This window comes from Lathyrus oleraceus, chromosome 6, assembly GCF_024323335.1.
Source record: "Lathyrus oleraceus cultivar Zhongwan6 chromosome 6, CAAS_Psat_ZW6_1.0, whole genome shotgun sequence".
Classification (NCBI taxonomy): Eukaryota; Viridiplantae; Streptophyta; class Magnoliopsida; order Fabales; family Fabaceae; genus Lathyrus; species Lathyrus oleraceus.
Genome location: NC_066584.1, coordinates 467,111,228 through 467,126,730, shown reverse-complemented (window position 1 = coordinate 467,126,730; position 15,503 = coordinate 467,111,228). Strand labels below are relative to the sequence as shown.

Below are 15,503 nucleotides of genomic sequence, written 5' to 3'. Positions count from 1 at the left end.
CTCAAGACCCTGAGCTCGTTTTACTATGAGCGAATGATTGCTAGGTCTCTTTTGACCCTATTCCTATGACTTATGCCGAATTGTACCCATCTTTAGTTCTCAAGAACCTTCTTCAACCAAGAAATCCGCCGCAAATTCCAGAACCACTTCCATGGTGGTATAAGCCAGAGCTTCATTGTGCCTTTCATCAAGGGGCTTTTGGCCATGATATTGAGAACTATTATCCGCTGAAATATGAGGTTCAAAAGCTCGTGAAGAGTGGGATGATGTCCTTTGAGGACCACGCGTCCATGGAAGTTTTCGAGTATTTGATGTGCGACGTATTCGTCGATATTTGGTTGATATGCATAAGACCCTGTGCACCATCAGTGATTGTGAGCATGACCACGACAGTTGTACAATCTGCAGTGTGAACCCCCTTGGGTGTTTAGTTGTCAAGAGAGATATCCAGAAGTTGATGAATGAGAATGTAATCCAGATTCAATAGTCAAGGGACATAGATGATGTCAATGTGATAGTACCAGTGTTCAAAACCCCTGAGAGGGTGGTAATTTAGTTTGACAGTAGCAGTAGTAACAACATCAACAGATCGGTATCGCTGTTAGTAATACGGTTAGCGGACCCAGTCTCATATGCATCCGATAAAGCTGTTCCGTATCAGTATAACGCTACTCTGTTAGAGAATGGTCAAGAGGTTCCATTTCCTACGACCAGTTCTGTTGTGAGTATTGTTGGTGTTACAAAGGTGACCCGTAGTGGTCGTGTTTTTGGGCATGTGTTTCCAAAGGATGTAGAAGATGTCAGTAAGAAGGTTGATGTGCCTACGGTAGATCTGGTTAGCGCTCCAAGATGTCAGTCTGGTGAATCCAGCAGTTTGAAGCCTAATGATGACGATGAGGTACTCCGTTTGATAAAGAAAAGTGAATTTAATATGGTGGAGCAGCTGCTCCAAACTCTTTCCAAGATTTCAGTGTTGTCTCTGCTCATGAATTCTGAATTACACAGAGAAGCATTGCAAAAGGTATTGGAGCAAGCTTATGTGAAACATGATATAACGGTGGATCAGTTTGATCATATTGTGGCTAACATCACTTCCTGCAAGAATCTGAGCTTTTATGATGAAGAACTTCCTAAGGAAGGCAGAAATCACAACTTAGCGTTGCACATATCGATGAACTGCAAGGAGGATGCGTTGTCAAATCTGTTGGTTGATATTGTCTCTTCTTTGAATGTACTCCCCAAATCAACTCTTTCCAGATTATCGTATCAAGGAGCTCCGACAGACATGTTGCTACTGAGAGTGCTTACAATAACCATGATAACGGATGACATAATCCTCCTTTTATACATGTCTATTGCATTAGACATATCACACAAAGCTTCACACGTGCAATCAAAGACAAGAACCTTCGCAAAAAAATAGTGAATGCGGTGTATGATTTAACTCAGTCGTCATTTCAACACTACCATGACGAAATTAGATTGTCAAATGCAGATGCAGGAAGGTGGGTGAACAACATTCCATTGGAGAAGTGGACAAGGGAATTTGACGGAGGATGTCAATGGGGCCACATGACAACAAACCTTGTGGAATGCATGAACAATGTCTTCAAATGCATTAGAAATCTACCAATAACCGCATTGGTAAGAACAACCTATTTTAGGTTGGCATCGACCTTCGCAACCAGAGGCGAAAGATGGAGCACAATGTTAATGTCGGGTCAATTATTCAGTGAATGTGCATGAAAGTGATGAAAGAAGAAACTATCAAAGCTAGCACACACGCGATTACAATCTTTGACCGTCATAGGAAAAGTTTCAATGTATAGGGCATAATGGGCCACAATGAGGGGATTCAAAATTTATCCTATGTTGTCAAACTAAACAGAAGTTGGTGCGGCTGTGGAAAGTTCCAGGGCTTCCATATACCTTGCTCCCATGTCATTGTATCATGTGCACATACTCTCCAGGACGCTTACAACCATCTATACAGTGTTTACAAGGTCATTAACGTTATGAATGTCTACAACGAAAGCTTCACAGTGCTAGCAATTGAGGAATATTTACCTCCATATCAATGGGACATAGTTTGCCACAATGATGAGATGCAAAGAAAGAAAAAAGGATGCCCAAACAGCACGCGTATTAGAACAGAAATGGACACGACTGATAAAATGATAAGATTATGTAGTATATGTCGTCAGCCCGGACACAATCGAAAAAATTGTCCCAGTGTCGGAGCACCCTCTACATCATAATTTAGTTTCTCCTTTCAATTTTTGTATCCTTAGATTTTGATATATTAATAACATTTTGTTGCAACAATGTTAACAACAAACATCACCCCAACTTAAACACACTTAAAAACAACAACACTTTCCAACAAGAAACCAGATATCACAAAACGAGCAATGACAAGTCTAAATAAACAACACATACAATAGATATCAAAATAAATAAAATTAGTTAACCACAACATTTAAACACAATATTTCTAATTGATTACAACAATCACACTGATATCATTTGGTCCAAACATCATTTATCTCGCATCCTTATCATTTTTAACTCGCACCCACCCACGCATGACATCGTGTCTCTCAATACTTCATTTTTTGCCTTCAGGTATGTCTCAGTCTAACCAACAAATTAACTCCCTTTGTAGTTGCTCAAAACTACAGATGTTCCTGAGAAGCATCTCCATCGGAGGCTTGTCTCTCGAATAAATCACTTTTCCTTTGCGGCGACGAAGACGAACCATGTTTGCAATATAATGAGAAGAGATGTGGAAAAATGAATCACACCACACCTCTATTTATACTAAAAAATAATATAACACACTGGTGTCAATCCAATTGGCGACTATACTTAAAACTTACACATATGCGCCAATTTGATTGGTAGCACTAGGTGCAGAAGTCAATCTAATTGACATTTCCTCTTTAAATTAGATAAAAGTCGCCAATTGATTTGGCATCAGTGCTTTGACGATTTTTTTTTTTAAGAAAGTGAAATAGTTTAGAAATTTATCTAAAATGTATATTATTTTGAGAATTTTTTAAAATTTTTTGGTTATTTGAATAAAAAGTTCAAAAATAAAATCAAATAAGTCAAAATGAAAAAAAAAATTTAATAAGTTGAAAGGGGGAGCAAATACGACGTCGTTCCATCTGAATTCGAGGCTACAATCAATATCATAGACTCATTACACCATTATCACTGGAAATCTGAAACTAAACCCTCACAAAACCCTAAACAGTGTTTCCAATTTTCCAATAATCAAAGAAATGGCGTTACGATCTGGATCTCTATCTCGCTCCTTCATCTCTACAGCCAGGAATTCCCTCCGCCCGGTCGCGCCTTCCCCCCTTCCCCGCATCCGTCCACCGCCACTCGCCGCTCCTCGCATCCAGTCCCGCCTCTTTTCCATGCCTGCTACCAGTTCCAGGTCCCAACCCTAACTCACCATTCCACTCTTTTTCTCTAATCGAATTAAAATTCAACGAAAATGAAATTGCTTATGAATTTGATTGTGAATGTGAATGTCTTACTTTTGCATATTCTGAATTGTGTGTTTTTGTTTTTGATGCAGAAATTTGGGGCAATTGGGTTGCGTACAGTCACTCTTGCCACTGCATAGCACGATGGCCGTAGCTTGTCTCACTTCTCACATTGTCGTCAGTGCACGAGCTTGCAGCGAGCTGTCGAATGGTACCTTCCGTCGTTCTTGTCAAGATCGCTAATAGTCTCTTTGTGAGTCTTGTTTGTTTCATAGGATATGTGTTGTCTGTGAAAAATGTTCAAATTGATTTCTTTGTTGTTTTGCCATATTGATTTTCAGACCACACAAAAATGACTCATAATAGATGCACTTGTGGATGAGTTTGCAATTTCTATACATTTAAGGATTATATTGACAGTTTCTCGTTTCTCATACTTTCAAGTATCAAACTAATTGTTAACTCAAAAAAGTTTCAAAAAAACAACTTTTTTTTTAGTTTGCGCATATTATAGACTATAGAAATTTGATAGTATTAAAAGTTAGCCAGTCCTGTTTTGATTCATGTGAAGAGATGGATTGGGTAGAGTTTTGTGAGTTTGTCTAGCTTGGTGGATGATAAGGTATTAAGATTAAGATTTGAATTTATAGGGAGGAATGGAAAAGATGGGTGATGCTCAAGGACGTTGATCATCCAATGGGGAGAGACGAATGCTGCATTGTAGGTTCTCTTTTATTACTTTGTTCAAAATTATTAATTTCAATAACATTTTTCAATTAAATGTACAAGTGAGTGAGGGGTTGATGATTTTTAGAGATAATCTTGAGCGCTATTCAGATTTTCCTCAAGTACTGAATTTTCAGTTTTTAAAAAGTCTCTGCAATCAATTTTGTTTCCCTTGGGCATGTCCATTTTATGTGGTACTCTTTTGTGAATGTTGAAGATGTTTAGTGATTTAGCAGTAATTGATGTAGTCCTCAGTCCTAAGTGAATCACACACGAAGATTGTATCCCTAGTCATTTTTTCATTGCTAGGTTTCATTTTTTAATAACTGTAATTAACTTTTGTTTTTCAAGTTTCTACACCATTCTGGAAATGCTATTGTCATGATATACAAATTATGTGTTTTTCAAGGCGAAATGTAGAGGCCTCCCTTATAATGTCGTGTGGATAGGTCAATTTTGGCATTTTTTTCAATTTATTCCGTGCATAAATTTGTTCACTTTCACAAAATTTCAAATCCCTGCAAGAGTCGTCCTTGAAATGGCTGGTTGTCCAGCCCTTTCATCGGTTATTCTAATACTACTAATTGGTAAACTCCATTCCTTTCACAGGTGATCCTGATTCCTGAGGTGATGTTCTAATTCCCATTTATTATTATGGTTAAACTTAAAATCAAATGAGAATGACCTCTTTGACCCAAATACTTTACTTTGAAAAATGAAAATTTTGTGGTAATGAAGTTTGCTTTCTGGTTGAAAAAGACAATTTGAAATCTTCAGGCAGCTTGGCATGAATGATTTCAACCTCCTCCCATTCGTTTTGATATTCAGTTTTCTTTACGTATTTTTGTCATAAGTAAAATCAAAACTCGTATCAACACTACTTACTACTTAAGGTCTTTATTGGAAGTGCTTGTGAGGGCATGATTTGTGAAAGTGAAGTGATCTGATGATCGGTCTAGCAATAGTCTAAAATTTTATTGCCCTGTAATACTAATACTAATGCTTTTTTATAATTTACTTTTTTGATGTTGCAGTTACTTGAGCAAGCTGTTGGATTTTCATGGCTTCCTTTTAGAAATATAGAGGGCCAATAATTATAGGGAGTAATATTTGGGACGAAACGGTTGTAAGAATTTTGAACAAGACTCTCCACCTAATTTGTATTTTTTTTTTAACTCCGGAAGAATGAACCTGTTTTGTTATATTCAAACTGCGACAGCATTCAAGATTAGTTATCAATTCTTGTTGTATCTGACTATTTGGGAATGATATTGCTTTTCATTGCATGCTTTAAAGAACTTGGAAATAAACACAACAGTAGAGAATTTTTGTCCAACAAATTAGTTGGGTATTGGCACCCATATCAAGTGACATACTCACTATCATACGCATTGGTTTTGATTTGATGATTATAAATAATTGACATTTAATATGTTATATCTATTTTGCAATGAAATCAAGTAACCATGTAAGAGAAAACAGAGATCAATAGAGTTGAAGAAAAGAATCGAAAAAAATAGAGAAGAAGAAAGGAATCGAAAAAAAAGGTTGGGAAGGCTTTGAAAAAGGCAAGGATAAAGTGGAAAGATTGGAAGAATTTTGATTTGGAGGATTCTGAAAGGTTTGTTTTTATTTATAAAGCAAAATTCTTCTAATTTGAGGAATTAAAAAATTTGTTTTGGAGATGTTTGGAGAGTTTTTGGAGGACTTGATAAATTATTCAAATATAATCTATGTTATTATAATATTTTTAAAATAAAAAATATGTACAAAATTGTTTTTTCAAAAGAATCTTAACTATTTTTCTATATTTTTAAAAGTTTCTTTTTTCTTTTTGCAAACAAAATCTTAGGATAATTTTTTTTAAAATAATTATTTCTTATATTTACAAATTTTAACCATTATAGAATTAGTTTAAGGTAATCAAAATGCCTTTGATGACATGGCATAATACAGTGTATTATAAAATATAAAAAAGTGATATACGGTATTATTTATGATTACATTCACAATCGAATTTCAAAAGTAATGTTCACTTTTTAATCAAAAACAGTTCATTAAAGAGGTATAGTGTCTAGTCGCCTTTATAGAAAAGAAACATTTAATTAACAGTAATGTCTGGGCACTTAATATATTAACCAACTTATTCCATTCAATTAATTAATTTTATTTTATTAGTTTTTAATGAAGTAGATTATAGAGATTTTTTAACATATCTTATATGTTTTCATCGTACTACATGAATTTTAAAAAATGTCCTATATTTTAAGAGACCTATTTCCGGATGCACCTCTTATATATTCAACAAAGGTCATTCTGAGAGACGTCATACAAATTGGATTATTTTGATTCCGGAGATGCATCTCCGTAACATTTTAAGAAATATATTATTTATTTATCAGTTCAGTAAAAATTTTGGAGAAGCATCTCAGGAATTATGGGCGGGATTTTGAAATTTTTGGTTACCTTTGCATGTCAGATATTTTCGGAGATACATATCCGAAAATATCTGATAAAAGACGCAACTGCATGATCACACAACCATTATTGTCATAGTTGGTTTTCAACCAAACCCTTCACCAACAAACTCTATATTCTCAATCCATTTTCACTCCAAATATCCATTATTTTGATTCATCACATCATAGGGAGCAAAAGAAGATAGAATTTCAGGTAAAGATCCTTCATTTTCCTCTACATTCCTCGCATTGATCATGGATTTTTGCTGAAATAAAGAATGTCGTATCCGAAAATGTATCTCTAAAACGAGTATGAACTTATCTGGAGATGCATTTTCGGAAGTTGTTTGTCTTTGATTTCCAGTTCTGTCTTCAGCAGTAGCGCTTATATGTTGTTATGTTGTAATTATTTTCATTAGATATGGTGCACCCCGATTTTTTTCCAAAATAAGTTGTTTCTTCGGATGTTCAAGGTATTGTCGTGAAGGCGGTAGATGTTGGAAACCCATTTAAAAACAAGCAAGAGTTTGCATTTCGTGATCAAATGCTTCAATGGATTCGTATGGAGGTCTGTAAACTTGGATTTGACGTGGTTATCGGAAGTTCCGATAATGGTTCGGATAGAAGATGCGCTTTTGTGACAATGACGTGCGAAAGAAGCGGGAAATATAGAACTCCTCTACGAAATTTTAAAAGAGACGACATTGATTCTAGAAAATGTGAGTGTCAGTTCAAGGTGCGTGGTTACATGTTGGCAAACACAAACTGAAGATTTAATGTGATATGTGACTTACATAACCATGATTTGTATGGAAAATTAGTTGGTCATCCTAGTGTGTGTCGGCTCATGCTGGAAGAGAAGGAATGTGTTGCTGACATGATATCGAATATGGTTCAACCGAAAAATATACTTGCAACATTGAAACGGAAAGGACCCGAAAATATATTAAATATCAAGCAAATGTATAATATTTGATACCTAACTAATAAGATGCTTATGGGGGATAGAACTGAGATGCAACAACTCTTGAAATTATTGGATGATAACAGTTGTTGTCTATGTACCGAACGTGCGAGGATGGAGTTACTGTTAGAGATATATTTTGGACTCATCTTGATTTCATAAAGTTGTTCAACACATTTCCTACAATGCTCATACTTGATTCAACCTACAAGACCAATAAGTATAAACTTTCATTATTGGAGATGGTTAGTGTTACCTCAACTAAGAAGACATATTCTGTTGGGTTTGCATTTCTTGAGTGTGAAAAAGATGACAACTTTACTTGTGCGTTAGAGGTATGACGGACAGTGTTGAAGGATCAAGGTGAGATGCCTAAAGCGATTGTTACTAACCGTAATACCACATTGATGAATTCAATTGCAAAGGTATCTTCTTCTTCTAATGCATTACTATGTAGGTACCACATAACAAAGAACGTGAAAAGTCAGGTTATATTCGCGGTAGGGACGAAACAGATAGAGTCTGAAGATGGAAAAATGGTGAAGGCGGGAGTGGTTGTGGAAAAAATAATAGATGCATGGAATAGTATAAGAAATTCTCCATAAAAAAAACTATATGCCGATTCCGTTATGCATTTTAGAAGAGTGTGTGAAAAGTATCCAGATTTATTGAAATATGTTAAAAGCACAATCCTTGACTAGGTGAAGGAGAAAATTGTTTGTGCATGGACTGATAATGTTAGACACCTTAGAAATAAAACAACTAACAGAGTTGAGTCTGCTCATGCTACTTTGAATTTTGGTTGGAAAATAGTAATGGCAATTTGTGTAGAGACTGGGACTCCGTGAACCAAGTGATTCAAAACCAGTATAATGAGATACAAACACCATTTGGTCGAAACATCACAGTTTTAGAACACAGATTTAAAGACAACACTCTATATTCTCAATTGGTCGGTAACATTTCTGGGGCGGGTTTGAACTATATTTTTCACAAGGCTAAATGAGCTGATAGTGTAGGCTCTGATAGCACAAAGTGCGGATGCACAATTGTGAAAACATATGATCTCCCATTGGCTTGTGTTATTGCTAAAAAAGTGAAACTTAGTGACCCAATAAATATGGACGAGGTTTGCACTCAAGAGACTTAGGTTTGATGATGATGGTGTCATGAATGACGGTAAATCGAACATATCTATTTTGACCGAAGTTAAAGTGATATAAGAGAGATTTTTGAAAGGCAATGACAACATGAAACTCCACATCAATGAAAAATTGAGGAAGATTTCCTATCCGGAAACCACCAACATGAAACCGTTATCTCAACCAGTAAAACCAAAAGGTGCTCCGAAGAAAATGAAGCCTACACCGAATAATAATTCGACTACACGACCTCCTTCATATTTTGAACATGTTGACAAAGTTTTTCCCGACTCACCAACTCCAAAATCTAAAAAAAGTATTGTCAAAGGAGCTCGCATTAGCAAACCACCTCATACGCCGCCTCCGCCAAAAATTCCATTCATTGACCAGATGTCAGTTTTTATGCACAAATATATCGAGCAGATCATCAAGGTTGAGGGAGACGGTAATTGCGATTACCGAGCCGTTTCAGCTTTACTCGGTAAAGGAGAAGATAATCATACACTTGTCTGCCATCAACTTATCCAAGACTTGAAGACGCATAAAGAATCATACACACTATTGTATAATAAGAAAGAAAACTTCGACAATGTTTAGGAGTCTCTTGTTCCTTACCTTAGCGGTTCGGCACCGGAGAAAAAATAGATGCGCTTCTCTGACATGTGTCACGTAATAGCATGTGCGTATGATAGAGTGTGTATTGTTCTGACACAATACGGTTTTCCAGAAACCTTTTTCCCACTGAGCATCGTCCCGCCTCAAAATCCAAATGATTGTATTATGTGTATTAGATGGATTTCAAAATCAAGTCATTTTGTTCAAGCTTACTTGAAACTGGGATGCCTTATACCACTTACATCGCCGGAGTGGACGGCTCATTCAACAACAAAAGTCGAGACTTGGCCGGATCATTTTATAAAAAGGATGTCAGAGTTCGAGAAATTGAGCAATATTGAAAGAGAATCAAATGCACAAAAGTTCAAGGGGGTACCACTAATAGATATAGCCGACAACATATGTTTCGATTTGTTTTAATTTCTTGTTTTACCGAACATATAAGTGTATATAATTGTGTCTCAAAATAAATAAAGTGTTATGCATTTCATTTTTGTTCATATTTTGTCTTAATACATTTTGTATCTTTCCCATAATAACATTTATGTTTTTTGTAAATGAAAAACAGGTTATATTGCAGATTCTGTTTTGAAACTGGTTCAAGAGAAGTTCCGGAGATGCATCTCCTGAACAAGGTAATAGGGTGCGGTCCAAGAGATATATCTCCGGAATCAGCAAGTCAGTTATTGAGTGATCCATATTGATCTATGGCTTATATAAATTAAAGTGCTCTTATGTTATATTTCTCACAAACTGAAAATGTCTCAAATGTCACAACTAAACATTGACTGGTATGTTGCAAATGTCTCGTTCTCCAGCTCTATACTCGGGCGCACGTTCAAGCTCAACGACTTCACATCCCTCGAAGATATCAAAGACGAAATTCATTATCTCCTACCTTACGGAGACAATCGGAAGATTATGAAGCTCGACTACTGTTCACCATCGATTGACAACGGAGGGAAGATTGAGTTTAGCAAATTTGAGCTCAAGACGCAAGTGGATATAAGGGCTATGTGGAATACATCTTTCTGTTTCGAAATAAATTTTCCGCTCGAGTTGGAACCGACAATTTCAAAATCGATCGAAGACATTCTGAAGATGTGCAAGCGTCCACCTGGATATTGAAGTGTAATGTTGCATTTTATATTAAACTCATCTATGTAATCCTAATTTTATTTTATGAATCTTAATTTCAATTTGGAAAAAATTCTTGTTTTTGGATCTATTACTGATATCTCTAGCTTACGGAAATATAACTACGAGATATTACCAGAGATGCATCTCCGGAATTTATATTGAACTAGTAAATTCATAAGGTATTTTTTTAAATATTCCGGAAATAAACCTCTAAAATAAAATAAATAAAACAATATGACGTTACTCTGAATGATCTCACTTGAGTGTGTATTGGGGGTACTTCCGGAGATGTCCAATCACAAATATTTTTAAAAAAAAATTATGAACATCATTGTTTTGGGTGTAAGAATTTGTTATTTTTTCTTTTGTTAATAATGTTAACCAATACAATTTAAAAGTGGAATCATAATAGATAACTGAAAATTAACATATCAGTCTTTTTTGTGGGTAGATGTTTGTGTTTTATGACTGCAATCTTAAGATTGAATTAACTTGTGGGTCTGTATTTCAAAAAAAAATATTATGGGTCTGAATCAAAGTTATACTTTTTACTTTTTATTCCAAAATTAGTATAAACATTCGATCACAATGATTCAGAAAGAGCCAACCTAAGCTCAAAAATAAAACAAAACCACCAACAGATCTAACATACTACATTATACATAAAGTATCCATGTTAACATGACTATTCAACTTCCTATGTTTCCTGCATCTCATGGCTATGGCAGTTTTGATGACACAGCATCATTTCTCACTTTCCAAACATGATAAATCGTTTAAGCAAATTTCTTTTTCCAACCTCTTTTTGCAGTTCCGTGTATCAACAAAAAAAAATCGCTACACCAGTTTGTTACGTTCCTATTATATCTCATCCAATGTAGTTGATGATACTTGTATGAGAAGAAAGAAGTTTTGATATTTTTATTTTATTTTTTTGGATATTTGATTTTTTTTTAACTTTATAAGTTTTTCTTCAAATCTCTGTAGATTTCTAAAGATCGATAATTATAAATAAATAAAAAATTGGCACAACTTTTACTTGTTCATTAATGGCAAATTAAGAGAAACACTGAATTTTTCATTTAGTTGAAAAAACTCAATATTAATAATCTTTATCATCGGATTTTTTCTATTGCCAGTGTTAATTTTGAATTTTTTTACTCAAATCATTTAAAAAAAAAATTAAAATAACATATTTTTTAAATTATTTTTCAAATTATTTCAGTTTAAAAAAAGCGTTAAGGCGTAGGTGTCAGATCAATTGATGCATATACTTAATTTTAAAGAGGAGACGTCAATTGAATTGGCTAAAAAACATATGGTGTTGCCAATGTGTATAAAGTGAGAGGAGCGTCAACTGGTATGGCGCATCCGTGTATTCTGTAGTTTTTTTTGTATAAATAGATGTGTTGGGTGATTCATTTTTCCACATCTCTTTTCATTATATTACAAACATGTTTCGTCTTCGTAGTATCTGATGGAGATGATGTTTCGGAACATCTATCGTTTCGAGCAACTAAATAGGGAGCTGGTTCATTGGTTAGATGGAAACATACCTGAAGGAGAAAATTAGAAGTATTGAGAGATTCGATGATGTACGTAATTGGATGCGAGTAAAAAATGATAAGGATGATAGGGAATTGATGTTTGGACCAGCCGTTCATCCTACTACTATAGCCAAGAAGCTCAAACATCACAAAACCAAAACATGCAACAACCATATGGCTACCAAACACCACAACAATCATTTCAATCTTTCCTCGACGCATCATTCACACCAATGTCGTCCTTTGATCGTCCTGGCCGCCCTCCAATAACTCAAACACATCCCAACTACTCTGACATGGGTCACGAACTCAGCTATGGTGGTAGCGCTTCATTGCATACACAGGACTACGCGGATTTGTCTGAATATCTTAGACAATCTCATGCAGGTGATGGTGATGTTCCTGGGTCCTCAAATACTCAAACTCTGGGGTGAATCATCAACGTGGATTAGGGTCACGCGTTCGGGTAACTAGGGGTAACTAGGGGATGTGGGACCGAAGGTCGGTTAGGTCATCCCAGTCAACAAAATTAGTCTTTTTGATTATCGTATGTAAACGCATATTAATATTAATATCAATTGGTCCGATTTAGACTTTTATTTAAAATGTACATTGTTTTTCAAAAAGAAATACACAACACACATAGGTGACAGACCATTTGACATCTCCTTTAAAATCTAACACACATGCGTCAATTGGATTGGCAGCACTAGGTGCATAAGTCAATCCAATTGGCGTCACCTCTTTAACTTAGAGAGCAGACGTCAATTCATCTGGCACCACCTCTTCAAAGTGGGGTAGTTTGGAAAATAATCTAAAAAGTGGGTTATTTTGGAGAGAAAAAATTGAAAATGTTAGTTATTTGAGTCAAAAACTCTTAATTTTGTACCTTTTAAAATAATTAAAAATACTTATATATATATAATATATATATATATATATATATATATATATATATAATATATATATATATATATAATATATATATATATTATATATATTATATATATATATATATATATATATATAAAGACAAATATATTCTTTTCAGTTTTACTTTAAATTTTAACTTCCCTTTCCCACAAGCAATGGTTATACAACTGTTTATTATTTTACATATCATTATTTTTAATTATTTTATAATTAATTTTTAAAAAAATAAAAATAAAAATATAATATAATTTATATTTTATGTGCATCAGTATTAGAGAAAGTGGACAGACGAGCACGTGTGTCCGTCTGGACGCTAATAGTCTATTAAATTTATCTTTAAATAAGTAGTGTACTCATACATCACACATCGGAATTTTTAAAATATTTAGTTTTATACATGATTTTTTAAAATATCTGAAAAAATAAAATAAATTATTTTTTATTATTTTACTTATTTTATTTAAAGGATAGTAAAATCAAACATATCAAAAGTGATGATACACTTATGGCTATAAGTTAAAATAATAATTGTTATGCATTTATCAATGAAAAAAGTTTTACACAATTAATTCATCACAACCATTCATAATTATTATTTTGGCGTATCTATGCTATTATTTTAAAAATAATATATTTTATGTAATTTATTTAGTGCTCTATTTTTTCAAATAAATTACAAGTTGCTCTTAAGTCATACGAAATAGTGACATGATTTCCATTGCATCATGAAATAAGTTCGCTATCAAATATAAAAATTGACATTTGATATTAAAAAGGTTGGGAAGGGGTTTGAAAGCTTAACAAATAGAACACAATAAAACACACATCACTTAACATGTTTCACACCTCAAACATGCATCAAAACTATTTTGTAACAAGATTAGAAGGAATTCTGTTGAAAAAGAAGAAATAAAAACGGTAAAAAAAAATTAACAAAGAGAACTTCAACACAAAGAAGGAGACAATAACATATAAGAATAACGATAGAGAGAGAGAAACACATGTGGCCAGCAGCAAGAGCAGATGTTCAATGAAAGTAAGTTTTTGTGACTTATGGTTTCTACTTTCTATGTTTTGGAGTTTGGTTCTAGATGTGTGTTTTGTTGAAAGGAAGAAAGTGTAAACAAAGATGGAGAATAGTGGACCTATAAAAAATATGGACTTAATGATGGGTGGAATAAAATATTTAGAGTTTAATTATATCAATTGGTTCGGTTCATCGGTTTGGTAGTTCCTAAAATCTAAAATCAATAACCAAACCAAACGACATTGGTTTTCATTGGTTCGGTTTGGTTTTAGAACCGAACCAGAAACAACCGGTTTTATTTTGGTTTGGTTTGGTTTCAATTTTCAATTTAATTGGTTTCTTCTGATCCGTTTACATCCAGAATTTTAGATCTAATTAAAATAAAAGTCAAATATAATTTAAGATCTGACGGTTACGATTAGTTGTCGGTATAAATATCTTTACATTGAGTATGGGTATACATGAGTTGGGTAAACACATCAAATCCGATCAAACCCACACAAACCTATCCAAAAAGTGCATTTGAACGGGTAAGTGGGTCAATATGGTTTCCAAAATTGAAAAATTGTTTAAAATAATTTGGGTTTTGGGTAAACCCATATCCAATCCATAAAACCCAATTAACCCATAAATTTTGGGATATGCTCATTACTCCCTTTGGTGTGCATCTCACACCATTGAAAACACGAAAACTCCTTTCATGCATCCGAAGAAAAAAATATACCTCTCATTCCCAGACATGCCTAGTAGCATGATCTGCATAGAGATAAAGTAAAGAGGTGTCAAATGGGCCTCGTGGATAACTCTATAATGGGGCATCGGGAGCAGCTTCCTCCTGAGCTTCAAGGGCTTCATTGTCTATTGCATCATCTGAGGACTCGTGGCCTCGTGAAATGCATGTAGAGAGAGACGACTACGAGAAGCTAAAATAGATGGTTGAGAACATCGGCGTTGTGAACCATCAAATGAGTTATCATTAACTCGTGGCCTCGCAGTCCTGGCTACAAACCTCTCACGTCGCACTGACGTAGTTCGGAAGACACGTTTGAACCTAACTCTGCCAGGGTTAGCTTCAGGGTTCTTTTTCAGCCATTGCACATGCCTTACAAATTGACATAGAGAAAAACAACATGCTAGGATAAATCCATAAATTCCACAAAATCAACTAAATTTTAGCCTGAGTGAAATCTGGAGATGCATCTCCGAAAATAGTACTAGGAAAATCTGAAAATGCATCTCCAAAAATACTTGTGATTCTCAGTCGTGGCAGAAACGTCATTGTTGCACTAACCCTCCAAAAATATGTCAATGCATGTTCTTGTTGACTACCAATTTCGTTAACACTATTATCTAATGTACATAAAATAACTAATGTGGCTTAAACAACTAACTACAGACTAGAACATAAAAAGAGATAGCATTTTGAAAAACTTACCAAATCAAATTGATT

General features: G+C 34.4%; 1 protein-coding gene across 4 annotated transcripts; it reads left to right on the top strand.

Moving 5' to 3' along the window:
- Positions 1-3,170: 3,170 nt before the first annotated feature.
- LOC127093263 (uncharacterized) lies at positions 3,171-5,484 on the top strand. Of its 4 annotated transcripts, none has more exons than XM_051032174.1 (4): positions 3,171-3,448; positions 3,593-3,753; positions 4,836-4,853; positions 5,261-5,484. In XM_051032174.1, exons 1-2 carry the CDS (start codon positions 3,288-3,290, stop codon positions 3,741-3,743), a joined length of 312 nt encoding a protein of 103 aa, XP_050888131.1. In that variant the 5' UTR covers positions 3,171-3,287; the 3' UTR covers positions 3,744-3,753; positions 4,836-4,853; positions 5,261-5,484. The 4 variants fall into 4 exon arrangements, with proteins under 4 accessions (XP_050888131.1, XP_050888127.1, XP_050888128.1 ...); XM_051032171.1 differs by having other exon boundaries at positions 3,174-3,448; positions 3,593-3,711; XM_051032170.1 differs by lacking the exon at positions 4,836-4,853 and having other exon boundaries at positions 3,172-3,448; positions 3,593-3,723.
- The last annotated feature ends 10,019 nt before the right edge of the window (positions 5,485-15,503 follow it).